A 17,166-nucleotide genomic window follows, 5' to 3' on the forward strand; every position below is an offset into this window, starting at 1 on the left:
GCTATATCCAGATCAAGCTGTTTAACACATGTATGGCCTCACATAGTTGTCTTTTTCCTGTGGTGACACTCAGACTCTATTATTTTAGTAATTTTCAAGTATATGATGTTATTAATTATAGTCATTACCGTAGATGTCTTCAGCTTCTTTTTCCTAACTGAAACTATGTGTCCTAGCCACCTCTCCCCTGCCCCTCACTTGACTGGTTTTATGTCTGGCCTGTCATCTTTACACTCAGTCAGTAAAGACACTACATTCAAGTTCTCCAAGCAATCTCTAGGCCCCTTTTTAAACTCTTTAAGACAGGGTCTCACCAAGTTCCCAGGCTGGTCTTGAATTCACTCAGTAGCCCAGGCTGGCCATGAATTTGTGATCCTTCTGCCTTAGCCTCCCAAGCAGCTGGGATTATGAGTCAACCCTCACCAGGCCAGCTCAATAAAGAAAACTTAATAGGCATATCTGGTTTTACTTTCTCAGTGACTTTCAGAGCTATTGTTGATTCAGAACAGTCTCTGCTGGCTTCATCTGGCCCTGGGAGTGTTCTGTAAACCTGCATACATGTGTCAGCAGTGACAATATCATTCAGGGTGCAGCTGACTCAAAAGCACTACTCGAGTTGGACAAAAATGAACTCGGCTATATTCTCCCCACAGCTGTGCTGTCAATGCCACAGTGCTGAAGAACATACTGTGCTACCACTTGAGGTCTGAGTGGGACAATAGGTCTGAGCTTTAAGCAATAAAAGAAACATGTTGAAAACAGTTACCTACTTCTAGGCAGAATATGCTCGATTCAGTCTTCTGCTAGGTCCATACTATAAGGAATACTTTACTTGCTTAGTGTTTCCACAGTGATTTACTCACAGATGAAAACCAGACAAACTGCCTGCTTCTCCCTAAAACAATACTGAATGGTGATCTTTTCAAGATTATTAGAGTTGGGTATGGAGGTGTGTGTCTTAAGTCCCAGCTGCAAAGTGTGCTTGAGCAACGTAGCAAGAATTTGTCTTAAAATAACAACAACATAAAAGGCCTGGTAACTGTTCTGTAATGTATCTTTTAAAAACATAGTAGAAACTGTAATTCTTGAAAACATTTTTTAAAAAATTGTATTTTGAGACAGTTTCTCTCTCTATAGAACATTGTGGCCTTGAACTCACAGAAATCTGCCGGGTCCAAAGTGCTTGGATTAATGGAGTGTATCACACCTGGATATAAAAAAATTTACTTTTATTTATTTGTGTGTGCTCCAGTCAGAGGACAACTGCCAGAAGTCAGTTCTTTACCTGCACCACGTGGGTCCTGGGGGTCAAACTCAGATCGACACATTGGCACCAAGCACTTGTCCCCTGCTGTGCTATCTCCCAGCCCTCTGAAACATTTCAAATAAAATTAACTATCAACTTGTATTAATAAAGTGAGGATGCAGATATTAAATTTCATAGATCGATTTATTTAGAATTACAAATATTAAGAATAAAAGATTTATGCATTTAATTAACATAACAGCTTAGCTAAATATAAACTCTGCACTACAGATCTGCAGTGGCCCAAAACCAACAAGAACACGGAAGCGCTTTTAAACTATACAAAAATTTCAAATGGAAAATAATCTTTTTCTGTTTTATTATACATTAATATACAAAAAGTCTCATTTTATGAGACGTCAAAGAATCAGAATCACTTCTATAGTTATATTTTAAACTCCAAATCTGAAAAACAATTATATTTTGGCTTTATAATATTCTATATTAAAACAAAATTTTTAAAATACATCCTTTTTACAAGATTATTTTAGGCAGGGTTTTTCTTAAAAAAAAAAAAAAAAGAAAAAGAAAAAGAAAAAGAAAAGAAAAACAAAACCAAACAAGAAAAACCTAAAACACACCTCCCTCTGTAATCCACACTGGTGATATGCTTTCCTTATAAAATCTTTTTATTTTAGAAATTGTGTACTGTTGGATCTTAACCAGTAATCTGGTTTAAAGTTGTGCAAATAAACAAAAAAATATGAAAATAGTGTATTATCAGTCTTTTTTTAAAATAAATCTAATACTAGCACTTTTTGCCCTGAATCATGGAAAGGCATGCCAAGTCCACTTGCTGAAATCCAGCACTCCACAATAGAGTTCTTCCTGCTCCTTCATTTCCTTCTTCTGATAAACAACGACGTTGTTATAAATTATGATAAATTAAAATATTTATTATTATGAACTGGTCTGTAAAACCATGTTCACACTGTCAGTGTATGGAACATATACTGAAGTCCATGTTTCCCATCCATACTCCAGTGGTTTCCTTAAGACTAGGATGACTTCCCACACTCACGATGTGTATTCTGAAGCCCGAGATATAAGGATCAACTAAATCCACTGGATTGGCGATTTTCAGATGGATTCCATCATGCACGGAAAAGACCATGCTTCTTTGCCTTCTCTGTCATAGTTGTTTGCATGTGCTGAGCAGAATTCATGCATGTATCAAAAACAGTGAGCACGCTCCTCCATGGAATAGTATGTTCAGATAGTTCCAAGTTAAAAATATTTGCTGAGAAACATGAAATATAAGCAATACTACTGCATCTGGATACTAAAAGAACAATAAATAAATGCTGGTCAGCACAATGCTGGCTGAAGAAGCAGTACACTGTATTAAAAGCCGTATCTGGAGATGTACAGATGTTCCCTTGTTTCCCAGCAGTAGGAATCTGGTAAGGAAGCTTAGGGTGAGGAACAGGACTCCTCAGACCAAGGTCTTGTGCAGCTGGGTACCAGCTTTCCTGTGCTCAGTCTCTGTTGGTGTTGTTGGCTGCAAAGGCATGTAAGTTTCCCATCTGGCTCAGGCCACTCTGGATATGTGCAACATGGATTTCTACATTGTTCTGAAAACAACTAAAGAAAGAAAAATAAGGTTAACTATCACAAAATTAAGAAAAACAAAAAAATTAAATTTATTATTATTATTGTTTGTGTGCCATGGCAAAACTGTGGTAGCCAGAGGGTAATCCTGTGGAGTCTGTTCTGTTTCACTTGGGTTGTGGGGACCAGGCTCAGGTCTCCAAGCTTGTCTGGCAAGTGCTTTTACCTACTGAGCCTTTGACAGCCCTAAAATTTATTCATTTATTATTGCGTGTGTGCATGCAAGCACCAGTACACATGCCGAGGTCAGCAGACAACTCTGTTAAGCTGGTTCTCTCCATCCACCTTTATGTGGGTCCTGGGGATTGAACTCAGGTGGCCAGGCTAGCAAGGCAAGTACCTTGATCTGCTGAGATATCTCATGACCTCAAGGAAAGCTTTTTTTTCTTCTAAGGGAGGCTTAATTTTGGTCAGTAAGCAGCTGATTCTTAGAAAACAGCTAAGAAGATGCCTTCAGGGCAGAAACAGATCTGTTTCAGTGATTATGGGAAAGTATACTTAGGAGCAAAGAAGGGTCAGGACACTGCAGTGAGGAGACACTGGGAAGTTCTACAACAGATAAAAACCAAACATTGTGTGAAATGTCTGTTCTGTCAACAGAATGATTGAAAGTGAAAAACTCTTTTAAATATATTTAAAGGATACACAAATACGCAAAATTCTTAAAACTTCTACTAAGAAATCACTATGAATTTTACATATAATGATACCTGAGCAATTACCTGATATTAGAAGCATCTATTGTATTCTTGATGTCATTTAATGAATCTGTGAGTGATTTGAATTCAAAGGAATTCAGATCTCCTCCCTCTGCTAGACACTACAGGGAAAAAAAAAGTTTCAAAATTTAATTAAATTTTACCTTAAATGTAGACATAAATAGGAACAAATTAATATACTTTGCTTAGTGTAAAAAAAAAAAAAAAAAAAAAAAAAAAAACCCAGCCGGTTGGTGGTGGCACACGCCTGTAATCCCAGCACTCGGGAGGCAGAGGCAGGCAGGTCTTTTTGAGTTCGAGGTCAGCCTGGTCTACAGCTCGAGATCTAGGAAAGGTGCAAAGCTACACAGAGAAACCCTGTCTCGAAATACCAAAAACAAACAAACAAACAAAAAAACCCATAAACCTGTTTTCTCTGAAATTTACCTTAATTTGTAATAAAATAGCTGTAAGCCTGGCGATTAAGTCTGTCAGATTTTCGTTTTCAACGCAGGGCTGTCCTGAGGAGGAGTTGGCTTGCCGAACAATGTCCTGGGCTTCTTCCTCACACCTGCGCCTCAAGTCTGTTGGCTGATCAGCAGGCTGGAGTCCCTGGTCTGGTGCAAGCTGAACACAAAGGAGTAAAACATGAGATATACTCTGACAAGACTGTGCGTGTTTAAGTGGCATACACATGCAGGCCAAAGGACCACTGGGGACTCGGGTCTCTCCTTCAACCAGCTGGGAGCCGGGTAATCCTGTCCACTCAGCTGTGTGAGCTGTCCTAGACTGGACTTGCACGTTTCTGGCTAGAGCAGCACAGTGTGATGCAGAGACCTTCTCTGCATCATTACTGGAAGGCACCCGGTGTGCATCTGTCTCATTGCTAGAGAGATATATTCCTCTGCTGTTGTTAAGTAGTGAAGTATCTGCCCCTTCATAATTCATATTCATGAAAAGACTTTGAGGCTACATAAAGCTCCTGTATGACATCACATTTTACCAGTCTGAGCATCCAATGATGAGCCTCGTTTGTGCCAATCATTACTATGGCTGTTGTCAATGTTATGTTTGTTTATGTATTTATTTTGTTTTTTTAATTTATTTTTATTTTAATGTACATTGGTGTTTATGCCATGGGTGTTGGGTCCTCTGAAACTGGCATTACAGACATGTGGGTGCTGGGAATTGAACCTGGGTCTTTTGGAAGTCGGTGCTCTTAACATCTGAGCCATCTCTCCAGTCCTATTTTGGTTTTTTTTTTGTTTGTTTGTTTTTGTTTTTTGTTTTTTGAGACAGGGTTTCTCTGTGTAGCCCTGGCTGTCCTGGAACTCTGTAGACCAGGCTGGCCCCAAACTCACCGAGACCCGCCTGCCTCTGTGTCCCAAGTGCTGGGATTAAAGGTGTACACCACCACTGCCTGATGTTTATTTCTTTATTTTTAATAATTTATTTATTTTTACATGCATTGGTATTCTGCCAGCATGTTATGTCTGTGTGAGGGTGTTAGACTCTGGAGTTACAGACAGCTGTGAGCTGCCATGTGGGTGTTAGGAATTGAACCCAGGTCCTCTGGAAGAGTAGTCAGTGCACTTAACTGCTGAGCCATCTCTCCAGCCCCATACTTTTAAGTTTATTGTTATCATTACTATATGAGTATGTGTATGTGTGTGTGTTTTATGCACCATGTGCATACAGGTGCCCAAAGAAATCAGAGGCATCAGATTCCCTGTAACCGAGTAACAGGTAGTTGTGAGTTGGGTGCTGAGAACTGAACCCAGGTCCTCTCCAAGAGCAATAAGTGCTTATAACCACCAAGCCATATCTCCAGCCCCATGTGTCTTTTCTTGATCATTCTCTACCTTTATTTATTTATTTATTTTTTGAGACAGGGTTTCACTGTTTTAGCTCTGGCTATCTTGGAACTCGTTTTGTAGACCAGGCTGGCCTCGAACTCACAGAGAGCTGCCTGCCTCTACTTCCCGAGTGCTATGATTAAAGGTGTGCACTGCCACCACCTGGCTGAAATAAGTGTACTTAACCACTGAGTCAGGAGCACGCCAGCTCTTCTTTGGTCCCATAGCAACATAGTTCTGTGTGAAAGGTCCCATAAATTATTTGGTCAACTTCCTAAGAGTTGGAATTTAAGTGTTTTTAAAATGTGTGCAGTTACTAATATTGCTGCAATGAATAATCCTATTCTCTAACACCTTAAAAATTTGTAGTTGAAATATATATAAATATAGAAAAGTATCATAATAAAATATGAAAATTATTGAGTTCTTCCAAGTTAAATATGCCTGAGAAATGAGTTATTAGTGACAAGCAACTTCCAGGGCTGCCTGGCAGAGGGCAGCCCCAGCCCGACTTCCAGCCTCATAGGCTAGCTTGTGCTGGTGTTTGAATACTGCAAAACGGAATCATGTATTTTTTTTATTCTATTGCATCTGACATTGTTCAAAGAACTGCACAGTAATTGAATCCTTTAATTCTCATTTTGGGTAGCACTCCATTGTGCAATGATGCACCACCACCACCACCACCACCACCACCCAGCTTTTTTTTAATGGCCGGGCAGTGGTGGTGCATGCTTTTAGTTCCAACACTTGGGAGGCAGAGGCAGGTGGATCTCTGTGAGTTCTAGGCCAGCCTGGTCTACAGAGTGAGTTCCAGGATAGGTTCCAAAACTACAGAGAACTGTGTCAAAAAAGAAAAGAAAGAAACAAACAAAAATTTACTATTGTAATTTATTTAGTCTTTTTTTTTCCTGTTTTTTTTTTTGAGCTGAGGACCCAACCCAGGGCCTTGTGCTTGCTAGGCAAGCACTCTACCACTGAGCTAAATCCCCAACCCTACTACTGTAATTTATGTGCATATTTTGGCTATATGTGTGTGTGTCCACCACATGTGTGCCTGATACAGATCAGAGTGTCAGGATGGTTGTGAACCTCCATGTGTGTTCTGGAGAAACAAACTGGGTCCTCTAGAAGAGCAGACAGTGCTTTTAACTGCTGAACCATCACTGCAGCCCCAAGTTCCTGATGTTTAAATTTTATCTATTTATTTATTCTGGCATCCAGTTTCTGACTCTGGGTGGAAATAAGGAATGAGCATTCCAGTACGCTCCTTTTGGTAAATATGTGTTCAACTGTCTGTGTATACTACGGAGTAAGACTGCTAAGTCACAGAGCTCTGCTTCATGAGCTTTGTGGAAATCCACTCTCTTCACTTGAGTGGGAAGGAGCCTATCACAAATGCCCTTGGTGATTACAGAAACTGAGGTGTAAGCCCCATCTTTATGTGCCATTTTGTTATGAAGCCTCTTAAGCCCTGTGGTCTATACTTCTGGATAGTTGCTAGTTAGGGCAGGAAATCTATTTACTGAACAAGTCACTGATAGACAGGTAGCAGACGGCTATCACGAAATTAGAAATAAATAACGATGCTGCCTAGCACAGTGGCATACAGCTGTGATCCTAGCACTTAGGAAGTGGAGGCGGGAAGTTTGGGCTGTAGAGTAATACTGTATTATTACAACCAAGGGGCTAGGAATATAGCTGAGTGGCAAAGAACTCACCTAGATATGCGAAGCCCTGGTTATGCCAAACACGAAGGGGGGGCAGAAAGGGGGGATGAATGAGAAAGCACGGCTAAAAGAACAGGCAGAGGGGACCCCAATTCACTCTCTTAGTTCAGCTCAAGTAGCTAGACATCGTCATCTATGACAGGGTTCTGGGACTTACCAATATGGTGACTAGACTCTCCTATCACAAATACAGGGGGCTTTACTAGAAACACAATTTCAGAGAAAGCAAAGGCAGGAAGATGCTAAATTCATCACAGTAATTTAATACTTTGTAGTAAGAGCTTTAAGTTTCAGGTGATGACTGCACCATCCTCCTATTTACATGTGGCCTGTGTCCCCAGATCTAAGACTCACAGCTCTGAGACACGGCTGACGGGAGGAGGAGACAAGCAATACAGGGCTGATTGCTGAGATGACACGCATGCTATTTAAAAGGGAGAGTCCCAGGACAGCCGAGACTGCACAGAGACCCTGCCTTGGAAACCAAAAATTAAAACAGTAATAATAAAAAAATTAAAAAAAAAAAAAGAGTATTATTTTTGCAGGTTTCAGGTTTGGTTCCCAGCATACACACAGTGACTCAAAACCACCTGTAACTCCAGCTTCAGGGAATCCAAAGCCCTCTTCTGACTTCTGGAGGCACTGGACATGCATATGACACACCTATATACACGCAGACAAAATGCTCATAAATGAAATGAACAAATCTAAGGGAGGAGCTGGAGAGGTGGCTCAGTGGTTAGGGCACGTGCTGCTCTTGCAGAGGACCTGGCTCAGTCCCCACCCCCATGGTGGCTCATAACAGTGTGTCACTCCAGTTCTGGAGGATCTGACACCCTCTCTGGCCTCCAATGGCACCAGGCACACACATGGTGCAGAAGCACAGTCACAGGCAAAATACCCATACATTTAAAAAAACAGAGTAAACAAAAATACAGTTTCTGGGACAGTGGAATTAAGAGTAATTGTTCTGAGAGACATGGTGGTGTATGTCTGTAATTCTAGCACTTGGCTAGAGGAGCCTGAGGCAGAAGAATTATGAGTCCAAGGCTAACCTAGACTAGGCAGCAAGATACTGTCTCAAAAACAAACAAGGGACTGTGGAGATAGCACAGTCACAAAGTGCTAACAGCACAAACATGACACCCGAGTTTGATCCTCAGGACCCATGTAACAGCAGGCGTGACAGTGTGAGCCTATAACCCAGTGTTGGGGAGGCAGAGATGCCCAATTAGCGAGCCCTGGGTCCCAGTGAGATGCTGTTTGAAAAAACAAGGTAGGGAGTACCTGAGGAATGACGCCTGAAACGGACTACTGACTCTGGCACCCATCAGTCCCTGCCCCCAGCAAATGAACAGGAACACAGCCAAGGACCCCCCCCACACACACACACACAATCCATTTTTTTGGATTCTGAATTCTAAATCTTTTTTTTTTTTTTTTGTAGAACAATATCATTTATAATTTAGTAACTGAAAATCGAAAGTTGACTGTATGTAAAGTACTCTTAACACTGATATGAATAAATATATATGTAAAATATAGTTCTGCTAAAAGGCCTTTTAAAGATCCTGGCTTAACTTAGAACCTGTATGAGGTGAAGTAAAAGCACTGAACTTCAAATAATAAAATGTGGAAGGAAAGTATACAAATCAGGTGGGCATGATGGCGCATGCCTTTAATCCCAGCCTGGGAGGCCGAGGCAGGAGGATCTCTGTGCCTTTGAGGCCAGCCTGGTCTACACAGTAAGTTCCAAGTCAGCCATAGCTATAAAGTGAGAGCCTGTTTCAAAAAACAAAAAAAGAAAGCAATACAAACCACTTACTTCATAGCAATACTGCTGAACTTTATGCAAAACTTTGTTCAGGTCCTTATTCAACTGCTCAAGCTCTAGGACAATTGTTGCATATCTCCGTTGAAATTCAATACCAATGGGCATGGAATATGATTTCTAAGAAGGAAAAAAAAAACAGATGTTATTGAGGTTTTGTCTTGTTAACAATACAATTTCAATCATCTAAAAGATATGTGAAACACCCAGCAGGTCACTACATATTAGCCTGTAGTCAGTGATACTGTTCTTATGTGATAACGGTGTTAGTGTGATCAGGAGACTTTCCTTGTCCTTAGGAATTCATGATGTCGACCATTTACTCTGTTCTTTCATATTTATTTGGTTGCTTTAAATTATGTGAGTGTGTGTATGTACATGTAAATGCCAGTGCCCATAGAGGCCAGAAGTATAGGATCCCTCTGGAGCTGCTCAATGTGAATGCCAGGAATTGCACTCAGATCTTCTATAAGAGTAGTATGCACTCTTAACCACTCAGCCATCTCTCCTGCCCCATTTACTTCTTTTAATGGAGATTTTTATATACAGAGACCTTTAATAAAGCAAACACCCCTTTGACACCAGAGATGGGGCTCCAGGCTTGCTTTGATCCAGTATTTCCATATTATACCCCAGTTCTTCCCTTTAGGAACACTAAGCTGGAAATAGGTAATTTGCTTTTTGATTTTACAAAGGGTTACAATTAAGAGAGTGTCTTGAGTTTCAGAAGAGACTTTGGACTTTGAAATAGTGTTGAGAGAAGACTATGGGGACTTTTGAAGTTGGTCCAAATTCATTTTGTGTTATGATATGGCCATAAACTAATTGGGGCGGGGGTGGGGGGGAAGGAATGTAGTGGTCTGAATGAGAACAACCCCCACAGGCCCTAGTTGTTGGCACTGACTAGGGAAGTTTGATAAAGAAATATGACACTAGAGGTGGGCTTTGAGAGTTTCGAAACTCCACGACACTTCCAGTTAGCTTTCTCTACTTTGTGCTGATGGTTGAGGATGTGAACTCTCAGCTTCATGCTCAAGCCACCAAGAAGGACTCTTAATCCTCCAGAACCATAAGCCGAAATAAACAACTTCTTTTGTAAGTTTCCTTGGTCACCATGCTTTATCACAGTAACTGAAAAGCTAATACAAATAATCCAGAGGTAGGATTTTGGCTATCAATATGGCAAGTAGCCTTTCAGTAGCTTATCTTCTCGCTGAAGAATGTATGAATATTTCCTTGCACACTAACCAATACACTATACCTGAAGATGGAGAGTTATATGGTTAGTCTTCACACACTATAATTTTTTAAAAATATTTTTATTTTATTTATTTTTATTTTTATGTGTATGGTGTTTTGACTGTGGTGTTAGGTCTCTGCACTACATGTGGCAGTCCCCATGGAAGCCAAAAAAGGGAACCAAAGAAGTAAGGGGCACCACTGTAATGTAACATGTCAACTGACAGGGAATGCTTTGGAGGGAGTGGGAAAGAGTTCTGTCAGACAATGAATGAACTTCCTAAATGCTAGAATGAAGTCACACAGGTGTAATTTCATGCTGGAAAGTTGAATGTCATAGGGCTGGGGTACAGCTCAACAACAGAGTTCTGGCTACCAAATGTGAGGACATGGGTCCAATCCCCAGTATGGGGGGAAAATGGTACCTTTGGCTGTCCTAGAATATGATACATACTCCAGGCTGATCTTGAACTCAAGAAATCTGCCTGCCACTGCCTCCTGAGTGCTGGATTTAAATGTGCTACCATGCCTGACATTATCGTCTTGTTTTTTTAACTTTTTTTTTTTTTTTTTTTTTAATTTCATGGGCATTGGTGTTTTGCCTGGATGTATATCTGTGTCAGATCCTCTGGAACTGGAGTTACGGACAGTTGTGAGCTGCCATGTGGGTGCTGGGAGTTGAACCTGGGACCTCTGGGAGAGCAGTCAGTGCTCTTAACCCTTGAGCCATCTCTCCAGCCCCTAATGTTTTTGTTTTAACTTAAGTTTTAAATATAAAATTGTACAAACATATACAATTCAATGGATTACTGCAAAGTAATCACACCTGTGTAAAAGCATGTTCACTTCTCATAAACATGTCAAATAAAAACACCTATCTATGCAAAGACTTATATACACATGCCCACAGCAATTTGAGAGAAATTAGAAATGGAAAAAAATCCAAGTGCTCATCTGTAGAGGAATGGATAAACTGTGGTATGCTCATAAAGTGAGGTGCTACTCATAGTTAAAAGAAGGAACTTGGGAGGTGCGGCTCAGTGGTACAAGTGTAATGCCCTGGATTTGATCATTAGCATTGAAAGAAAAAAGCAACTATGTATTCTGAATCCCTTCACTAAGTATGTGTATCTCACACTTGTTATGCCAAAACCAGGTATGAGAAGAGCTCAGGCAGACTGTATGATTCTATTTATACAAAATTCTAGAAAATATAAACTAATCTTAACCCATGATGACAGGCAGCATATTAATGGCTACCTAGAAATCAAGGAGAGATTAACAAAGGAAATTTTAGAGTAGCAATAAACAATTCTCTTTTTTAGCAGTGAATATGGTAATGGGTTCACAGGCATATGATCACATTGTAATTTCAAGCAAGTACAGCTGACTGAGCATCAATTCTATCTCAGTAAAATTAGACTCAATACAGCCAGGTGGTGGGGGCTCACGCCTATAATCCCAGCACTCGGGAGGCAGAGTCAGGTGGATCTCTGTGAGTTCAAGGCCAGCCTGGTCTACAGAGCGAGTTCCAGGACAGCCAAGGTTATACAAAGAAACACTGTCTCAAAAAACAAAACAAACATACAAAAAACCAAAACAACAAACAAAAACTAGGGAAATGAATGATAGGGAAACCCACCTAGGCCAATGAGAACACTCACATCCTGTATCCTACCTGTGTTGTTATTTCCATTTTCTCTCCACCACCATTACCACATTACCATAAAGTCATAGTTTTATATTATCTTTATTTCATAAGGTATGGCAAAACAGGATCTATTATTTGCCTTTTGCTCTTTTTGAGAAGGCATGTTGATATGTCGCCGTGGGTAGTCAGAGCTCACTATGGAAAGTAGGCTGTCCAGGGATCTGCAGTGATCCCTCCCTCTCCCTCTCAAGCACTAGAAACAGGGCTGAGCCACCACTGGTGAGAATCACCTCCCACTGCAAATATGCATATCAGTTCATCTGCTGCTACACAGTACAGCCACGCTGTGCTCTACTTGCTTGTATCTGGGCTGCTTCTAATATAAGCCATTATCAGCACTACTGTTGTGAACACTTTATCCTGAGTCGTGGATTAGGAAATTTTAACTTGTCAAATTTTCACCCATCTTTAGTATTAAGTCTTTAGTAGACATACATGTTGACAAAACACCCATACACATGCAATAAAAACAAAGTTTTAAAATAAAGTAAATCAAATCTTTAAAAGAGCATGAATGGTACCTGTGTCCTGGCATTACTCTGATCAGTAACACAGTTGAGCATCAGGTTTTTGAAAAAGTCTCATAAACCCCAATCCTCCTGCCTTCACTTCTGTGTGCTACCACACCTCGCTGCAAAGTTGAGTATTTTATAGACATTCTGGAGGTATATTTGAGTATCTTTCTGTGTAAAAACTCCTGTCTGTTCAACCCTCCTTCCTGTTGTCCACTGGGCTGCACATCTTTTTCTTACTGGTGCACAGTGTAAATGTTTCCTTTGACCCCATGGTTTGCCTTCTAGTTTCTGTTCTTGTGTCTTCTGTTCAAAGATACTTAATTTCAATGTAGGTTAACATCAATCTTTTCCTTTATGATGACTCTTTTCTGTATTGACTTAGTCTAAGGAGTCCTTACTCTAAAGTCATAAATATAATCGCTTACAGTCTCTTAAATTTTCATAGCTCTACTTTCTATTTCTAGATTTAAACACCCCAGTCATTTCATTTACAGGATAAAGTAATGGCTGAATTCCCTAAATCCTCTCTGATAGCCAATTTGCTCACTACCACTATTTCAAATTTCCCTTTCCCTACTGCTGTGTCAAACCACCTTGTCATGAAGTCATGTGTCTGTACATGGGTGTCTGTTTCCATCTGTCCATCTCCCAGTGCCGTCACTGCCAGTTACCCCACTATGGTGTCCACTTGCTCTACTACGTGGCATATGTGTCTCTGTACCATATATGCCTAGTGTCCTGGAAGGTCAGAAGAGTTACAGATGGTTCTGAAGCACCATGTAGGTGACAGGATCCAATCCAGACCCTCTGGAAGAGCAGCCAGCGCTCTAACCACTGAACAATTTCTCCAGCCCCATGGCATTTTAATATGCTTAAGACATATTGGAATAATCTAAAACAGAAAAGACATATTGAAGTTAACGAGCTCAAACTTTCACTAACTCACCATTACTATATAATTTGACCCAAAAAATCTAGTTCAAAGCTATACTCTGAAAAACTTCAATTTTTGGGGGGGTTGGGAAGATGGCTCACTTGGTACAAGGCTTGCTGCACAAGCATAAGGACCTGGAAGTGTACCCACAGCACACATGCTGCCTTGCAATACCAGCACTGGGTAGGCAAAGACAGGCTGGTCCCTGGATGAACGAAGCCAGCCTACGTGACTGCATAAGCTCCAGAGTCACTGAGAGACCAGACCCTATCTATCTTCAGACGGACAACACTGTGGAGGGTGGTTGAGGAAGATACCTCACATTGGACTCTGGTCTCCAAACGTGTGCATGTATATGCATGTGCACATACATGTGGACATGAACAGACATACAACACACACATACACACAGTACAAAACAATTTTTTTTTTTTGCTGAGTGAAAAGGAAACTTGAACAGATGTTCTTTGTAAGAACATATACTTTGAACAAAGTACTATGTCCAATCCTTTTGAGGTGAAAAATAGTGAAATACTCAAATTACTTGGTGAAATTAAAAATAAACCAACTTTTAACTTAAATTACTGAAAAAAGATGAAATACTTGTGAGGTGTAGAGGCTAGATGAGGACAGGGTAGATAAAAATCACTACTAGGTAGTATTACAACACCTGGTTAGAAATGACTGACATTTAGTGGGGTTTTGTTTCGTTTGTGTTTTTGGTCTTTCGAGACAGGTTCTCTGTGGAGTCCTGGAACTCACACTGTAGACCAGGCTGGCCTTGAACTCAGAGATCCGCCTGCTTCTGCCTCCCAAGAGCCGAGATTAAGGGCGTGTGTCACCACAGTCCAGCTAGTTCAGTGTTTTCTTTCTTTTTTTTTTTTTTTGCTGGAGTTGAGGACCGAACCCAGGGCCTTCCCCTTGCTAGGCAAGCGCTCTACCACTGAGCTAAATCCCCAACCCAACTAGTTCAGTGTTTTCTACCTGAAGTTGCTTTTCAGAAAAGGAAAGAAAAACACTTGAATATACCTTTGATACTTTTAGTTTGCACCGCCTAAAAAAGTCAGTAAATTAGCAGAGTATTGAACAATTCAGATGTTAGCTCTTTCATTACATACGAGGGTGAATAAGGACTTTCTTTTTTTGGAAACATGTACTATTCCATAAAAATTTAATACCTCTTGCTTTCCTTTATCTGAATCTAAGTTTGTGGGTTTATTTATTTATTTATACATGATAGTAACTGAACATCCATCTACTCACCCACACTCCCACCCATCCACCTATTCACCCACCCACTCATTTCTGTTATAGCTTGAATCCAGGTCTTACTGAGCTATATACTCCAACCTCAGGTTGTATTTTCAATGCCTTGATAAGAAAATATCTTGCTGGCTGTGGTTGCTCATATCTTTAATCCTAGCACTTGGGAGGCAGAGGCAGATGAACATCTGTGAGTTTGAGGCCAGCCTGGTCTATGATGAGAGTTACTTTTAAAGAGTATATTTATGTAAATAGTTTACCTGAGTTCAGTTCTGAGCACCTATGTTGGGCAGCTCACAAGTACCTGTGATTGCAGCCCCAGGAGATCTGACAACCCATGCTGGGCTCCTGGGATATCAGTATGCATAAGGCATAGACTCACACAGATACAGACAATCTCAGAAAACCCAACACCTCTACTAATTCTTTCTTACAAATAAAATTGGCTCAATGTTTTGGACTTATCTGATTAACGTAAATATGAACAACTTAGCTACCTTATTCTGAAGCACCTTTAAAAAGCCGTCATTAAATCTTTAGTAAGATGCATTAATTAGCCCTAGGGATTCTACACTCATCTAAATCGTCTACGAAGCTAATCCATCCATTAACCCCATGCAACTGGGTAGCCAGTTATGGTGATAATTTATTTGTACTGAAATGTGATTTTATATGTATGTTAATAAATAAAGTAGCCTGGGGGTCAGAGCTAATAGCAAAAGCTATTAGCCATAGCAGAAGCCAGGTGGTGGTGATGATGGTGTACACCTTTAATCCCGATCACATGACAGGCAGATCTCTGTGTGTTCAAGGACACAGCCAGCATAGCAGACACACGCCTTTAATCTCAATACCAACCATAGAGACCTGGAAGTCTGTATAGACAGGCAGTGACGAGGAAGTCATGTGGTTGGGTTTACAACCAATGAGAAGGCAGAACAGAAAGTCTATAAAAAAGACAGACACACAGGAAGTAGATCTCTTGCTGAGGGAAGGACAGCAGTGGCAGGAAGGGTGAGGAGGTTTTAAGCTATTGCTCTGACCTCTTGGCTTTTAACTCTGTATTTGGCTCTGTGTTTCTTATTTAACAAGACGGTTACATCTATAGCCAGTGGTCTAATGGGTAAGGTACTTATCACACTGCTGATTTACTAGAGTGTACTGAATATAGTAAGGAAAAGTGAAATCAAGTAATGACTTTAAAGTAATATTTATTGCAAGCCAGGTGTGGTGGCTCATGCCTGTAGTCCCAGCACTAGGAGGAAATGCAGGAGGCCTTGCCAAAAGCTGGAAGCCAGCCTGTTCTATACAGCACGTTTCAGGCCAGCCAGGGAAACACAGCAAGACCTGGTTTCAGAACAAAAACAAAGATGCCTCAAAGTTTCTTTCCAGACGTTATTTAAAAAAGAGAGAGAGAGATTAGAAGACCCTACTATTTTAAAATTAGACAAGTAAACAAAGGGAGACAAATCCTTAAATCCTTACCAGTTTTTCTGCTTCTGTGTTCATTTCCCTTAATTTCTTGATATGTTCTTTTTTAATCATGAGAATTTTTGATAATTTAGTCTGTAGACAAAAGAGAAATGTTTTGGAGTAAATAGAGACATTCAGGTATATCAATTTCCAGTTCACTAATATGTTCTGATGGTACATTTTAGTCTCAATACAATCATGGCAAAGCATCTTATTTTACACACGTGACTAGTAAGCAAAAATAATAGTTGAAACTCAGCATAGAACATATACTCAGGATACTGAGGCAGGAGGACCACAAATTTAGGCCACCTGAGGCTACAAAACAAACTCCAGGGCAGCCTCCTCTAATAATGAGATGCTGACTTAGGAAAGAAAATATTACTTTAAAATCTACTGTACTTAGAGGTGGTGAGATGTGCTACAATGCCTGACCACCTGAGTTTGATTCCCTGTACCCACATGGGGGAAGGTGAGAACTAACTTGTTTTGTTTTTGTTTTCAAGACAGGGTTTCTCTGTATAGCCTTGGCTGTCCTAGAACTCATTATGTAGACCAGGCTGGCCGTAAACTTAAAGATCTGCCTGGCTCTGCCTCTTGAGTGCTGGAACTAAAGGTGTGTGTCACCACCTGACAAAAAACTAACCCTTCAGTGGGCAGTGGTGGCACCCGCCTTTAATCCCAGCACTCGGGAGGCAGAGCCAGGCAGATCTCTGTGAGTTCAAGGCCACCCTGGTCTACAGAGTGAGTTCCAGGACAGGCACCAAAACTACACAGAGAAACCCTGTCTCGAAAAAAAACCAAAACCAAAACCAAAACCAAAAACTCAAAACCAAGAGTGAACCTTACTACAATATAGTTTCAGGTGACAATGAGAACAATGTAGGTTCACTGGCTGTAACAAATGCACCACTCTGGTGAAGGACATTACACATGTGTGAGGCAGGAGGATTATGTGAACAATCTTTATAGTCCTCTCAACTTTTTCCTGCCCCCTCC

At 40.6% G+C, this 17,166-nt stretch overlaps 1 protein-coding gene across 2 annotated transcripts in view; it reads right to left on the reverse strand.

Moving 5' to 3' along the window:
- Positions 1-1,867: 1,867 nt before the first annotated feature.
- Lin9 (lin-9 DREAM MuvB core complex component) overlaps positions 1,868-17,166 on the reverse strand; it is a 47,538-nt gene continuing 32,239 nt past the window's right edge. For both annotated transcript variants that reach the window (XM_036202409.1, XM_036202410.1), the window contains 5 exons: positions 16,180-16,260; positions 9,027-9,152; positions 4,063-4,242; positions 3,640-3,737; positions 1,868-2,890 (listed from right to left, as the gene is read on the reverse strand). In XM_036202409.1, the coding sequence (XP_036058302.1) occupies positions 2,785-2,890; positions 3,640-3,737; positions 4,063-4,242; positions 9,027-9,152; positions 16,180-16,260 (591 nt within the window). In that variant the 3' untranslated portion in view covers positions 1,868-2,784. The remainder of the gene's footprint in view (positions 2,891-3,639; positions 3,738-4,062; positions 4,243-9,026; positions 9,153-16,179; positions 16,261-17,166) is intronic.

Source organism: Onychomys torridus, chromosome 11, assembly GCF_903995425.1.
Source record: "Onychomys torridus chromosome 11, mOncTor1.1, whole genome shotgun sequence".
Taxonomy (NCBI): domain Eukaryota; kingdom Metazoa; phylum Chordata; class Mammalia; order Rodentia; family Cricetidae; genus Onychomys; species Onychomys torridus.